Below are 15,966 nucleotides of genomic sequence, written 5' to 3' on the forward strand. Positions count from 1 at the left end.
AATAAACAGAAACATGACACAAAAAATGAAACAAATTCTCAAATTAATATAACCACTAACAAGATAATGCATCCATGTGCCATTACCATGAATCTCCATTGAGGGACCATGTCTGCTGTACATGAGAGAGCATGAGAAGATCTTTTAACAAGTCCGAGCAATGATTAGAGGGAATAAGATCCCAAAAGAGCATTATTTCTACTAGTACATCCACCAGAGAGGCCAAAAATTAAATAATAACACGAGGCATTTGTCAGGAAGACAATTGTGGAGAATTGCAACTATCCACGAAACTGACCTCGGCACCATTGCATGTTCCTGGGCTCCTGGGCATAAAATTGCATGCCCAATCCTGGTGAAACTAAACCAATTTGTACAGAATATCTGGACAAACGACTAGTGACATCATCATTCCAGGAATACGGGAAATTCAAGCTTTGCACCACGGCATTCATTTACCACCTCTTTCCCCAACAATCCTTATTTCATGGCAATTACCAAAAGATTTATGCAAGAGCACGACTAAATTTTTAAATGTGTAAACATCATTGCTAAATCAGACTGCACATCTGTTCTCCCCATTTACTGGAAAAAATGATGGGGAACCCCAATTTCTCTCTAGACATTCAATTTACAAGTCCAGATTATATTTCTCAAGAATGACATCAATGGCCTACATCAAAAGATCTAACAGCCTCCGTTTTATTTAAGGAGGCAATCTAGCATCCAACCTCCTTCAACCCCGGTGTGTGGTCTATGGTGAGTAAAGGGCCAGTATATAGCTTAGGTGAAAATCGATCAAAGTACACAGGACGTGGAGAAATTGACCAAGAAGAGAGAATCAATTAATCAATTATCATAGTGAAAGACATTGTACCCTGTCAGGAAGATTCCTAGGCATGGGTAGAGCAGTGGCATATCTCTGAAGACAGGATTTCTGGGCATTTACAGATGCATCCGAGGATGATGAGCTCTCGGCCCCATCACCTTGAACCCGGCCATGGAACTTCGCAAAACGATTGATAACAGAAAACCTCTCTAGATCTTGGCATTCCACTCTCAGGTCTGAAACTGATGCTCTTTTATCCAATCTGCATGATTGGTGGGCAAATAATAAAACTAATGAGCATATCTCTGTACCCTTAGAAATACCTACTAAGGGAGATGCCAAAGAAGAAAGAAAGAAAAGAAACACAGGTGAAACAAACTGCAATCATGCCCGCATAAAACCCAACATTAAGCAAGCTAAATCTACATCTGCACGATCAAGTTCAAGCATACTCAATTGTTCACATTCTAATGACCAATGTGCACTGAAACTTTTTTCAAGACGCAACATTCTAGACTGATTGAGCAAAACCTCTTTCAATTCTGTTCAGATTTACACATGATTCCTATGTCATTATTCATAGCATATTAAGTCTAAAGAAAGAGAAAATACTTGACAATTAGAGAAACATCAAAAATGTTTGAATCAGATAAGTAGACATACAGAGGAAGGGTATCTTAACATATACCAGACACCAATACTATAAAGCAGAACAGAATTCAAAGGCAAGCAAAAATGAGATTACTGCTAAAGACACCAAAGTTTACCTCAACAAATCACTCTCCAGCTTCCTTGTTCTACTGATAAGGTCTTCCATGACTTTTGAGAAGTACTGATCACTAATCTTCTCAGATGATTTTATCTTCTCAGGCAGGCTTAGAAGAGAAAAGTTTCTTGTTATCATAAAGATCGAAGAAAATTTCCCAGCAAAAACTATCAATCTTACTACCAGTAAGAAGCGTAATGAGAAAACAAAAGGCCCAGTGCATACTTATTGACCACCAAAATCGAGGTCCTTAATGGAGAATTTAGAGGCAGCCCTACCCTTCAGCATTATTTTAATGAAACGACTGCTCATAAGACTCAAGCTGCACCCTTACGGTTGCAAGCCCAAGAAATTTACCTTTGTACCAATAACACCCCCTAAAAGCATGCTATAAAAACCTTAGATAATATTGAAGAAATTCTTACTGGTCTCCACTGTTGGAAGGCGCTGGAGTATCCCTTCCAGTACAAGAGAGTGAGCTGCATGCATCTCCAAGTGTTGATCTGGCAACAGAGTATGCAGCATTCTCATAATGCAAAACAGCATCTGAAGAGAGAATTGATGCCATGGGAGGGCGAAGGAGCATCTGCATAAGCTGTGTGGTCAATATAAGCCTCCTCTTTGATCTAAGTACTGGCAGACCATCGTCTACCATTTCAACTTCATCTTCAACCTGTTATCGTAAATTAATCCATTTGAACATGAGGTAACTGAAAGACAACTGCAAAAACAAAAATAATAAAGGATGAATATAGCTTGTAAAGCTCCTTTAGCCATGAGCAAACCTTCTCTGTCAATCTATTTGTTGCCTGTGCCCAGTCCACTTCAGCTACACTGCAAATAACGAAGTCCACATATGTTGTAATCACCAGGAAAAACAAGTATAAAATGAATCAAACAAATCCAGCAAATAAAATCAAAGGAAACGTATCAATGAACTTCTGCAGAGGAGAAAAAAGATAACTAAAACGATGCATCAGTTTCATCAAAAAGAAAGAAAGGCACTCAGTAAATGCATAGTTTATGCCAGCCACCTGATATTCTGAAGCCTTTGAGGACAATGCATCACTTCCTTATGCCATGTTAGAAGCTCAGATATGGAACTTTTACGTTTCTTTGGTCTCATAACCACCAGACTCACATCAGCAGAATCAGGCTGCAATGATTGAGGGGAAGAAAAATTCTCACAGGCTATTGATGGGCGGGTTGAACTCTTTTGGACTATACCAAAATGGCTAGCAGCAGCAGCATTTCCTTGCTCAATCAAACTATGAGCATGCAATGGATCATCAGGTCTTCCAGTGGTGAAAGGCAGTTCTGAAGTTTTCATGGTGACAGTTCTTTGAGCATCATGCATTCGTAATATCTGTCCATTTTTAAAGGTACCATACTGATCAAACCAGGATGGAGCCATCTGAGGACTAATCTGGGAATGTTCACCTCTGACAGAAACTTCACCGTTGCTATTAGCGGAACTCTGAGAATCATTCCGACTAAATGCAAGCACTTCCTTCAAGGGTGAATTCGTGTCATTAGTATCAACTGTTTTTCCTGAAAAGCTTAGCATTTTGGAATCTCCAGGAGGTATTGAAGTGTGATTTGCTGATGCATCTCTGACCATATTATTGAGTCCATAAAACTGCTGATCTCCCTGAGTAGCTACCAGCTGAGGATCCACATAACCAGCAGGACTTTTAAATCTATTCAAACTTCTATTACCATGATTGAGCCCTGCATTTTCCATGCCCTGCATTTGATGCAGTAGGGAGTAATTTTGATGCAAAGTATTGTTGGGTTTTAAAGACCGGCCAAAAGCTTCAATTTGTTTCTGAGTACTGGCCAGGTTTGAAAGAGATGTTTCAGTAAGATGATTCACAGTAGAGTCTTTATCATGTGAAGCACTCACTGTCTTCTGGGCCCGATCATTCTCAGGTGAAGCTTGCCGCAAGTGGTCTCCTTTTGGCAGTTGTTCTTTCTCAACAAAACCATGTGAATTCATCGAACAGACACCAGGTTCGGCTTGACTGCTCCCTCCAGTTTGCATAATTTGATCTTCTGGCTTCTGTGGTTGAGAGAAAGATGTGCCTGAACTGTTATGTGATTGAAGATTGGGTTTAAACATATTGGACAGAGCCTGAAACGGCTGAGAGCCAAATGGGCGTAGCTGAGTTGGAACACTGTTCCACATAGTAGGTGATGTTTTTGAAGAAACGACGTCTTGTGATAAAGCATTGCGCTGAGGAGCTGGAGCTGGTGCAGCTTCCAGCACCGGGAATTGTTGAGCAGAATCTCTTGCATGGTTTTGGTTGTTGCTACTCGGCTGGGACATCTCAGAAGAAGAGGCATTATCATTATTTGAAGTATGCCTTGAAGTGTCAAGCACCAATGGTATTGCAGATTGATTAGTTTGACCTCTCTCAGAGGACTCCTCCGTCTGTTTTGGTTGAGAAGAAAATCGATCAAAAGATTCATTAACAGATTCACTGGTTGTTGCTTGTCCACCTGTATCAGTCCTGTGCTGAGTGGAAAGATGACTTCTTGAGTAAGGGAAACCAGGGGAAAAGACAGCAGGAAACTTTCTTGGAGCACTACTGCCAGCATGTGTCGAGGTGCTGCAAATAGCATTCCTCAAATGTCCATGAGAAGTTTCATGTGGAGTTAAAGACTGAAAAGAGGGTGTAGGAGCCATCCATGTAGAATTCATCACATTTGAGGGGTTCTGAGAAGGAAGGGCGTGCTCTGGAATGAGCAACTGTTGGGATGGAGGCGCAAGTTGTAAACCAAAAGCTTGAGAAGCAGAAGATTGATTCTTCTGAACGTGAAAAGACGCATCAAGAGTTTCAGTTTCAGGCATCTCAGTAGACTGGTTGCAGTCGAGAGAACTAAAGTGCATTTCATTTCCCTGTTCCCTTGATTTGTCCACCTTGTGAAGAAGCTCCAGCATATTTTGACTGCTATAAATTTGAACACAAACCATGTACCAGTCATGTCAATGATCAAAAAGTGAATCGACAACACATTTGACTGCTAGCATGAAAAGGACACCATACAATTGGATAGTGAAGTGATCGCACCACAAATGCTCAATGAGTTTTTCACCATCAAGATAAACAGCTAACGGCGACAAAATATATTGATCAACAAATTTCTAAATAACAATGAAGGACAATAACAGAATCCAAATCATGCAACTACCTTGAAATGGTTTTATTTGGTGAGCAAACAAACCTGTCAAAGGGAGTAGACAAGCCAGGTGCAGAATCTGGAAGAATGCTTTTTGGAGGAATCTCATCCAAGCCTTTTGTTTCTCCTTGAAAGCCACATAAATGACCCTGTAAATAAGTGTTGAAAGCGATATTATTAAATGGTATTTGGCTTGTTTTCATTCCATGGAGAAGTCAAACAACATGACCGAGAAAATTTTCTAAAAGTACAGCAAGAAAAATCTGGAATGGAACAAGTAGCGATCACCAAATTACCTTCTCAATTTCATCAGAATCTCTAGCTACATGACTAGGAAAGTTTGGCTGCCCAATATACTCTTGGTCAAGACCATTTAACCTTTGAGAAAACTGCTGATGTGTGAACTGTGAATTTGAAACATGTTTTGTTCCATATGAAGGTTCCATGTCAATATCCAGATCCCCCATGGGGTGATACTGAAATTTACGAATTCCAGATGGCTTTCGACCTATATTACTGGATGACTTTTGTTTTCCTCCAGACAAAGAAAAAGAATCATTTGCACCTAACCATGCATTTTCCCTCACACCAAAAGTGGAAGCCTGGTGGGTTGTACTGGGGAAGCTATCAGTTGTGTTTTCATCTGTATTTGAGCTCTGCATTTTGAGAGTTTCAACTGCCCCATTTGCTAAACTACTATTTCCTGATGACTCAAAGGGTTGATCATTCTTAACCATATGAGGTTGGTACTTTCCAGGAATTTCAGTTCCTTTATGGTTCACTGACAAACCAGCATGTTTCCAGATATCAATATTGTTACTTTTTGGAAGCTGTTGACTGCTTTCTGTATCTGCCCTCTCAGTGCTTGAATCTAGCAATGCAGCAACATTATTCCGGTTAGTATCTTCTTCGTTGACCAATGGGCTTCTCATGGAAGATTTTGCACATTCCAATTCAGTAAATGAATTAGAAACAGAAGTAGCCTTCCATTTATCAGAACCATGACTCATCACCTCAAACAAGGGACTTTTTTTATCAGCATTCTGAGAATCTTGGCATGATTTTTCGTTTCCCTGATTTTTCAAAGCAGCAGTTGTGATGGAAGATGCAGAATCCATGAAGTTCCAGCCACTTGGACCACGAAATGGTTGGCCACTGGAATTATAAGATGGCATGCTCTGTTGATTGGCCCAAGGGCCTTGAATGCTCTTTGCATTTAATTCTGCGTCTGAAGAATGGGTAGCTTTTCCATAAAAATGACTGCCTTCAGCAGCAGCTTTTTGTAGGAGGCTCCTATCTGAACGCTTGGTTCCATCCCCTGGAAACTGTTGAATATGTCTATGAGGAGAACCAGTCTGCAACCTCTCACTGTGTTCATGTGAAGTATTGACTCCAGATTGATGAGCCGCTGGTATATTATTATAACTCATACCTGTATTGGTTTTATGAGACACAGGGAAGGGTCGAGAGTTTAAGCTAGAGGCTGATTGCAAGCTATTATCAGCCCAATTTGACTGCTGTTTGCTACTATCATTTACAGTGGGAGTCTGCTGATTCCCAGCTGGAGGTTCATTATTTCGGCAAGTCAGACCACTCCACTCTTCTTTTTGCCCGGTATCACCACTAGAAGTTTCTGCTACAGCAGATTGCATAAGGGCACTCCAGCTCCCACTTTGAACAGAGGGCAATGTACTGAAAAAGTCTGTTCCATCCAGCATATTGTAACCTCCAGAACCCATGCTGGCACCCCTGCCAAAGGTATCCAATAAATTATCATCTGACCCAAACAAAATCATAGCTTCAGTTGGATCTAGGGTAGCCTTGTTCTGGGAAGGAGCAACCTGTACGGCTGTTTCCTCTTGTGATGTTTCTGATGGACCAGCCAGGTCTTGACTCGAGCAAGTTTCTTGCACCAGCCCATTGCTTTGCTGGGGATTCACTTGCTGCTGCAATTTTTCCAAATTAAATCCACTATCTATACCATGACCATCAGAAGAAGTGATCATATTTTTTCCCTTATATCCCTGTCTAGAAACCAAAGTTCCATCTTGCACATTAACCTGCTCTGGAAATCCAGTATACTGATTGCTTGGTAAGGAGCTACTGCTGCCTGATATCTGCTGCATTGAAGGCTTATCCATTTGGACAGGAGAATACTGACTTGAACTGACTCTTGTTCCAGAGATAGGGACACCATAAAGAGATTGATCCACATGCTGTGGAACCATACCCATTAAGCGTGCGGTTGCCTGGCCCTGTTCAGGGGAAAACATATGTCCTCTAAAGGATCCTTGCATAACTGGAGGCGCACCTCGCTGCGGCCAGTGTGAGCTAGCTGTCATAAGCTCAGGCTGCCATGAAAAATTCGATGTTTCATGAATAGGAATTCCATTGATCAAAGCCTGTGAGTTGCCAGCTGCCTGTTTTGCAAAAGCGGAAACCTGATTCACTGAATTCAGCTTCCTAGCATCTTGTTGCTTCTGAAGTTGCTGCTGCCTCTGCGTTTCTTGCATTTGCTTGAGCATGAATTGTTGCTGTAGTAGCTGCATGTCACTAATCCCTGGCTGTTGTCTAGGAAAAGGTTGCAGCATGCCAGAATGCTGGCCACTGATTTGCTGCTGAGCTCTGAAAAAATCATAATTAACTGGAGATTCATTAAAATCCATCCTGGCTGAATTCTTCTTGAGAAAATCAGGACCATTTCCTAGCTGTGAATCAAGCATTGAAAAGCCTTTTGATGACATATTACGCCGATCAGATTCTATATCCACTCCCACAAAGTTTGCTTCATTCTGCCTTGACTGGAGAACTTGATGACCATGCATATAGCCATTCAAAGGTGGCTGTTGGCTTTCAGGCTGGCTTCTAGCAAACTCAGGCCCTGTATTTGAATGAGAAAAGTACATATCAAGCTGCACACTTGATGATTCACCTCCTCTCTCAGTATCAGCTTATTTCAAAAGAAAACAAGTGATAAATGACATAAAGCCTACAAACTTTAGCACACACAATAACTTCAAACCATAATATCCATAATCTTGGATTATAAAATGGGAAAAACCACACCTGCTTTAATACGATATAACTCTACTGGAAACCACACAGATAACTGAAAAACAACAAACTACAATATGCATAATTAATACCTGGTTGATGTACATTGTCATTTTTTAAGTTAGAAATAAGAGATGTGCCCATCTGCCAGTGACTTCCAGCCCAGGGATTATTATTTAAGCCATTCCATGTCCCATCAACAGCCTGTGCTTGGTGCTGGCCCTGGGACCAGTTATCCTGCCCAAAGAAATTGTGGATCCTATCTCCAACTTCGTTGCCAGGCATAGATAACCCACCCCACCAGATATTCAGCAGCTTAAATTTTGTCAGAAGAAACTCGCTACCTAAAAGGAAATCAAGTTTAAATCTCTATATTCCAACAATTCAATTAAACAGAACTTTACTGCATGAAAAACTTTACAAGTACAACGATGTTAACACCTCTTCTCGGTTCATGAATTGTCACCCAAATAGCCACGTTCCAGTCACTCAAATCTCATTCTGCATAAAATCAAGATCTGAAGCATCACAATGAAGTAATGGAAACATGTGAGGATAAGATTTGTGTATTTGTGTATTTGTGCATGTGTGCAGAGATCATTTTACAAATACATGCAGTCAACCAAACAACTTATTTGGGATTAAGGAGATGGTGAACTACTAAAATTGAAGGTGAATAGCTGTACCATACAAATAGAGTCAGCCCTCAAAAAATACAAGTTTCACCTAATAAATTGCATAAAAAATGACATCTCATAGTTAAAAATATACATATAAAATATTAAATTTAATTATCTCTTGTAGTTAATCTTTGCTTATCTACCCATAAGTAATCAAGGGAGCAGTAAATAATATTTTCTTTTAAGTTCAACAATATTGCCAACAACCATCTTTACTGGAATTTGAACTCTCGACTTTTACCCTACTTTTGTTTAGCAAGTAAGAGGTGCATCACTCAGTTAAACAAGCAGGTGCACAACACTGATCCCCTAGAATTAAAATATACCCATATATCCATTCTTTACAAAGATTATTACTAATAGTAATTAAATTTCTGGAATTAACATGACTTGCAAACAAAATGAGAAATGGATGGTATGAATGAACACAACAACCTCAAGCTTATTTGCTGAAAAGGAAGATTAGGACATTTCTTGTGGTTTCATGTAAATACAAATTTATGTCTTTTTTCTAGATAATTAGTTATTAAGCCTGTATTTTCTCCTCTGTTAGTAAATATTAAGACAGTAGTTGAGAATGCAAAATGAAACAAGAAAACCATCATGAAAAACCAAGTGTAAAGATCTAGCAAGTAATGATCAGCCATTGAAGCATAACATTAAATGTCTCTTCTTATTTGAGTCTAAAGACCTGCATTGGATGCAATATCTCCACTTATTAGAGTCTACATGACCTACATTGGATGCTCATGCAATATCACTAAGCTTGAAAGGAAAAGAATGAGATTGATTTCTATGGCTCCATTTGTTTTTGTAGTGCAGTCTGCGTTTTGCCCCAACCACAGATTTGAAAGTGTTTGGTTAATCACAGTCCGACCCTAGAAATTTTGGTTACGAAAAGGCTAAATTTGTAGCTTTTCTTAAGCCTAAGTTTTCAAACAGTAGCTGCAAAAGCTACCACAATGCTAAACACACACTATGTGTCAAACAACATTTCTGAGCAAATATAAATCCATCTCAATCAAGAACTTAGTAATTCAAGAATACCATGTAGAATTAATATTGAACACAACCACATCCCTTTCCACAAATATGGAGTCATTAAACGTGAAAAATTAATCAACTACCAATGTTATGGCAGTTCAGAATAAATAGTTCAGAATAAATCCAGAGAGACACCCACATCCAATCTGAAGTCTCAACACAAGAAAAGTTTTCAGGCGCTTCAATCTTTCTCCAAACCTGTATGAATTTAATATTCCCTTGGTGTGTGTATGTGCGCGCGCGCGTGTAAAATAAAAAAAAAAAAACTAAGTGAAAATCTCAGACATTGTCAACTAATCTAACTTCAAAAAGTCACTGCTAGCTTAAAGGAGAGCTCTATAAATTTCTAAGGCAACAGGGCATTCCTGCTACAGAAAAGTGCATACAACCAACCTACAGAAGATATCCTTCAGCAGCAAGGAGCTTAAATTCAAATTGCAAGAACTTAAAAGATGAACCTCTTCTTTCTGTTGGTTCACGCTAGGAGATGCTTAAATTCAAATTAAAGATGAAATTAATTGAGCTTCTTCTTTTCATTGATTCATAAGGGATGAATCGGCTGGAGGGAAAAGGACCTCTTCAACCAAGGGCCCTAGTAAGCAGAAACCTCCCAAATTCTAATCCCAGTAAACTTCATTGACATGGATGTCCTCCCCCCTCAGAATGCAGTTGTGCAGGCCAAGGGGGCAGGTGGAATAGAAAGCTTTCTGCCATATGGCTTGATGCCAGGCATTCAATTGTAAAAGAGGGAGCTAAATCAGAGAGTTGTTTGGAGTTGGATTAGAGGATTTTCTTGTTTGTCAACCTTGAACTGGAAAACTTAAAGAAAGGGGGGGACAACAGGTGAGCAAGGTGTTGCTTGCAGTCCTCCCATAGTGATTACTGACCTTCTCATAATTGAACCTCTGTTAAGTCACTTTCCAGAACACTGAGGCTGTCGATCAATATTTTTCCAATTATTTGAAGAAAGCAATTAGAAATGTCCATTTTAAGAAGCCAAATTAACCTCTAACTAATATTTTTCCAATGGCTTTGACGTTTATTTATACACAAGAAAATTTATGTATCAATGTTAGAAATCAAAAAAGGTATCATAAGACACACAAATTCAGATCATAAATTGAAAATCCCTCTCTCTCACTCACTGGAAGACAAATGCTTACCAAACATTCAAAGCCCAAAGACAAAACAAGCAAATGAAAACATAAACCAGCAGAAACGAAACACAAAAAACAATTCCCTCTTCTTCTATCAACAACCAGACAATGCCCGAAACCCTAAATTTAAATAAAAACCTCACATTTATAGCCAAATTACAAAAGATCGAGAACAAAACAACAAGACTTAAAGCTTAGATAATCTTTTTTTAGCAAAAAACAAAGAAACAAGCAGCAATAGAGCTGCTCATCCGTAAAGCACCAAAACCTTAGCTCATATACGGACTCAGAATTTAAGAAAGAGAAAAATAGGGTTTCTAGAGAGAGAATTAGGATCGCACTTTCACGTTGACGCCTCAATTTGAGCTCCAAATCGATCCTCCAAGGGTTCGAAAGTTTCTTAATCTGGGGTTTTGAATCGAAAGAGAGATAGAGGGTTTAGGAATGAGAGCTCAGAGAGAGAGAGAGAGAGAGATAAAGTTATCAAAATAGTGAGCGAAATTTTCAACGAACAGAGGAACAAAACCGAGGTTCGGGTCCGAGGCTAGGTTTGGAGTCCGAAGCTGAAGGCTAAGTAAAGGAAAGCGTTTTCTGGGAGAGGGAAGAAGAGAGAGCAAGTGGAAGTGGTTGAGGGTAGAGGGGAAATTAGGTGGTCCTGCTGTTAAAATCTGCCATGCGGCAAAATAACAGGTGGAACCCACTACTTTTTACTGTGATTTGCCGTTTCGGTTTGATGGACTTTTATGATTAATTGATCTTGACTTTTTCATTTGTTGAAGGAAGGATTGATTGTATTTAAACTTCTTCCTTCTTTTTGGTCCGTGGATTTGGTAGACCATAGAGGGAAAAAAAAATTTGAATTCCGGTGGCGTTTGATTTGGTCGAGTTCATCTGCATTTTATATGAAATATTCACACTCATCACGTTATCACATTTCTCGACCTGATTATACAGTGGATGAAAGAGGTCCTCTCTATGTATTAATTTGAAATACATGTTGGTGATGCTTCAAAAAACTCAAGAAGTAAGGTTTATATGGTTTATATATTGGATAATTGATTAATCTTTTGATTCTAGTAATCTAATCCATTTTTCTTGGTCACGATGGCTAGTAGCCGATACCTATACCTATCAAAGATGTTGGGTTTGATAGGGCTCGGCACGTAACTGAACCTAGGAAAGTTAGGTTTGGTAGCTTGCTAGACCCACATATATGTGAGCTTAGCTCGAAGCTAAGTCTAAGGATATCGAGTCTAGTAGTTCATCAACCCACGTGTACTTGGCCTCAGCGCATAGTTGAGTTTAGGGATGTCTGGTTATCACCATGCCTATAGTCCTTTTAAACATGTGTTTTAGGCCAAAAATAATAACGTATATAAAACATGTTGATCTATTAAACACGCAAAGATATTGAAAGAGTATCAACTTTAATGAAAAGCTTTTTACCTAAGAGTTTTATGACCTATCAATAAAAGACTTTTTACCTTCATCATAAGATTCATTTACTCCACATAGAACTGTTATAATTCTTCATGGTCAGGTAGCTTATCCTTATTTAAAAGAGATGGTCATGTGGTCTATTTTCATCTAAAAAAGGTGTCGTCTCTTGGGTAACAAAATGGTGGTGTGCATTCAATGTAGTAATTGAATAGATTTCTAGATATTTGAGATGATATAAAAGGTCATTTATCCAACAGTGAAGGAGAAAAGTTTGTTTCATTTATAACCCTAATCATTCTATATTCCATTTTTTCTTATACTTTCATTTTTCTGTAATTTCTGAAAAACATCTTTGCTGAAAAATCCTCAAGCCAATTTTGCTTTAATTTGAGGAGAAATCATCATCTTATGTATTTTCCACCAAAAACTTCTTTTTTATTTTTTATTTTAAAAAAATGAACCCAAAAGTAGTCAGATAATAAGGATCTTGCTGCTTCTAGTGAAGAGTTTAGGTTCCAACCTAAAACTAAAAGAAGTAGTAAGGGATGGGGGGGCTATTAAACTGGGTCCTAGATAAAAAGGGTGGAACCCTAGCATCCACCTCTAGTAGGAAGGAGAGTAATTCTCCCCGCATGAGAAGTTCTTCTCCTGCTATTACTAGATAACCTTAAGGGAGAGTGCCTCAAGCCCCCGAGGATGATGCCCTTGACACTCTAGGTGTAGAGGATATGGAGTTTGTTAATGGTCAATAGCCAGGAGAGTACATAGCTCAAATGTCTATTGAGGTTGAGTGTATTAGCCAACCAATCTTGAGCTTTGCCTGGGGTCGCTTTAAAATTACAGCCCCCTCTTTCATGTATTTGTTAGGGTATACCTTCCCTTTCCAAGGGTTTATGAGGGAAGTTTTTAGATACTAACAACTAGATCTAGGCTAATTGCACCTAATCAGTGGATAATCTTATCCGTATTTGATAAGTTTCTTAGGGTTGTTGGAATCAAGCCTAGTGTTAATGTCTTTAAGACCTATTACCACCTAGTCGCTAGAACCGAAGATGGTAATGACATGAATTGATTATTTACCTTTATCAACAGACCCACATGAGCTATGAATGGAATTCTACAGGGAAAGCTTGCTCATATTAAGAAATGAAAGGGAAGGTGACTGATAATGATGTATAATAGGCTAGTCAGCCTCAGAGGTGGAATGCAACAGATTTAGGGTTGTTCCTATTATTGGGGAGTACCTCTCCCTAAGGTGAATAACATGCCTTACTGAGCTCGAATGAGGAGAAACATGTGTTGCTTTAGCTTCGACCTCAACCGAGGATGACATTAACAAAATGGCTAAAAGGAATTACTAGGTCATGTTACAAAGTATGCAATTTCTTTATCCCTTGTTTTTTGTACATATATGATCACTACTGACTTTGTTTTTGTGCAAGACTAACAGTTGAATGAGAAGGGGAAACTTAGGCCTGTTCACGGTTCGGTTCGGTTCGGTTTGAACCATAAAAGCCAATCGAACCGTGTAACTCATATTTTTAAAATTTCAAACCGAACCGAACCGAATTCCGGTTCAAACCCAACCGATGCGGTTTAGTTGAATCCGGTTTTGGAGCTAAAAAACTGGGAAACCTAATCATTAAATTAATGGGCTTTTTTGACTTTTTTAATGGGCTTAGACTAAATTGGGATGTTAAATTTTCTTGTTGGGCTTAAGTTTATAGGCTTTTTAATCAAAACTCTTTAAAATGTTCTAATTTTGATTAATTTTTTTGAAATGCTTATAGTAACAATAAATTTGAAATGTTCTATCTTAGTATCTTTAATATGCAAAGAAATAAGCCATGAAAATTCAAATCAATGTAATATGCAAGATGCATGATCAAATTTGGACACCTCAAATTAAAAGAGGTGTTCACACTAAAAAAGTTTACATTAGCAAATAGATACATTAACAAATAGCAACCAATAATAAATTATCATAAACATCCGGCATAATTTGAAGAAAAAAATCTGACACCAACATTACAGCAGCATTCAAAACTTCCAGCAAGGATAATGCTATAAAGAAACACTAGTAAATTAGAAACATATTACAGTTTGACTATTAAAAAAATTAGCAATGCAAAATTTTAAAAGTAATTAATAAGGTAAAGTAAATTAATTACCCAAAACAATTATATTCCAGGATTGCACCAACATCATCAATACAACTTATAAACAATCAGTGGAGATTTTTAAACTTTCACCAAATTCTACAAAAACATAAATTAAAATGTTAGATTGAACATATGTAAATAAATGATATTATAAAATAACTACATTTAAATTTGCAAAAAGAAATTACCTGACTCAATCATCTCAGAATTTTCAATGTAATCCATGAAGTTTCTGATGTTGATTGGAATTGATGCTAAACTCAACCAATTCTGACAACAAACCAGTGCTTGTACTGTCGATGGAGATAAAGAGCTTCGAAATGGATCTAAAATACGACCACCAGTATTGAAAGCTGCTTCAGAAACAACTGTAGATATCGGAATAGCTAACACGTGTTGTGCCACCTTAGAAAGAATCTTGTATTTTGTAGCATTACACCTTCACCAACCCAAAATATCTAATTTAAAATCATTAGGATCGTCATAATCATCACCTAAATACCTCTTAACCTTTTTTTTTCATGGACACTGCCTTCTTCCTCTAAATGTTTTTTGAATTGAGAAGCTAAGTCATCCAATATATCATCATTTACCACCATTAAATCAACATTAACATTTTCATTTATACTAGTTTCAACACCATGAACAACCTCAATATTCTCATCAACATTCATATAATGCTCAAACAACCTTAGCAAAGTATCTTTAACCTTAATTGTAAAATTTTCAGCCTCTTCAACATCATACAATCTTCCAAAACAAAATCTCACATACTTCAATTTGAAACGTGGATTTAACATAACAGCCACATACAACAAAAAGTTTTGTGTATCTTGATCCCCCCAATATTTTTTATACTTTGCCATCATATTCCTAGCCATTTTACTAACATAAACACCTTCACTTCTACAAAGTTGAGATATGCTTGTGTGCATGAAAATCAATTCATGGAAGAAAGAATTAGATGTCACATACAACGAGCTATAAAATTTCAATGTAACCGTGTAAAATAGTTTCAAAAACTTGACAAAAGATCTAGCCTTTTCCCAATCTTCTAAAGCAGGAGGACCTAAGTTTTTTTGTTTTCCTTTTAAATCAGCCTCAAAGTAACTCAAATAACTAGGATCGGTTTCTTCTAACCTCATAAAAACCACATCAAATCGACTGCATCTAGCATCATATATGTAAAGTTCCATCTATTTGCAACATCAAAGCATACAGATTTTTTACTCCTAATTTTCAACCTCTCCGCACATTGGTTAAAAACAAGTTGTCTAGAAGGAGAAGATCTAACAAACCTCACTGCATTCCTAATCTTAACAACTAAATCATCAATATCTTTCAATCCCGCACATACAATAAGATTAACAATATGTGCACAATATTTAACATGTATGAAGTCATTTGACAATATATTAGTTGTCCAATTACTTGTTACTCTCTTCAAATATTTTATTGTCAAATTATTTGAACTTGCATTGTCAACTGTAACTATTAACATGTTATCAATTCCCCATTCCAACAAAAAACTCTCAATTGCTTGGCTAATTGTTTTACCTTTATGATTAGAAACTTGACAAAAGTTTAGAATTCTTTTATTCAAGTTCCAACCTTCATCAATCCAATAGGCAGTCAAACACATATAATTAAT

At 37.9% G+C, this 15,966-nt stretch overlaps 1 protein-coding gene across 2 annotated transcripts; it reads right to left on the reverse strand.

The window, feature by feature from the left end:
* Window positions 1-26: 26 nt before the first annotated feature.
* LOC133676083 (uncharacterized) lies at window positions 27-11,319 on the reverse strand. 2 transcript variants are annotated; one of them, XM_062097656.1, is made up of 10 exons: window positions 11,055-11,319; window positions 8,274-8,333; window positions 7,925-8,176; window positions 5,075-7,659; window positions 4,824-4,927; window positions 2,630-4,546; window positions 2,381-2,429; window positions 2,021-2,268; window positions 1,597-1,704; window positions 27-1,091 (listed from the first exon to the last, which is right to left on the reverse strand). In XM_062097656.1, the coding sequence occupies exons 3-10, from the start codon at window positions 8,115-8,117 to the stop codon at window positions 857-859; spliced, it is 5,439 nt and encodes a 1,812-aa protein (XP_061953640.1). In that variant the 5' UTR covers window positions 8,118-8,176; window positions 8,274-8,333; window positions 11,055-11,319; the 3' UTR covers window positions 27-856. The 2 variants fall into 2 exon arrangements, with proteins under 2 accessions (XP_061953640.1, XP_061953639.1); XM_062097655.1 differs by having other exon boundaries at window positions 2,630-4,549.
* Window positions 11,320-15,966: the final 4,647 nt, after the last annotated feature.

The sequence above is a fragment of the Populus nigra genome, chromosome 16 (genome assembly GCF_951802175.1).
Source record: "Populus nigra chromosome 16, ddPopNigr1.1, whole genome shotgun sequence".
In the NCBI taxonomy this organism is placed as follows: domain Eukaryota; kingdom Viridiplantae; phylum Streptophyta; class Magnoliopsida; order Malpighiales; family Salicaceae; genus Populus; species Populus nigra.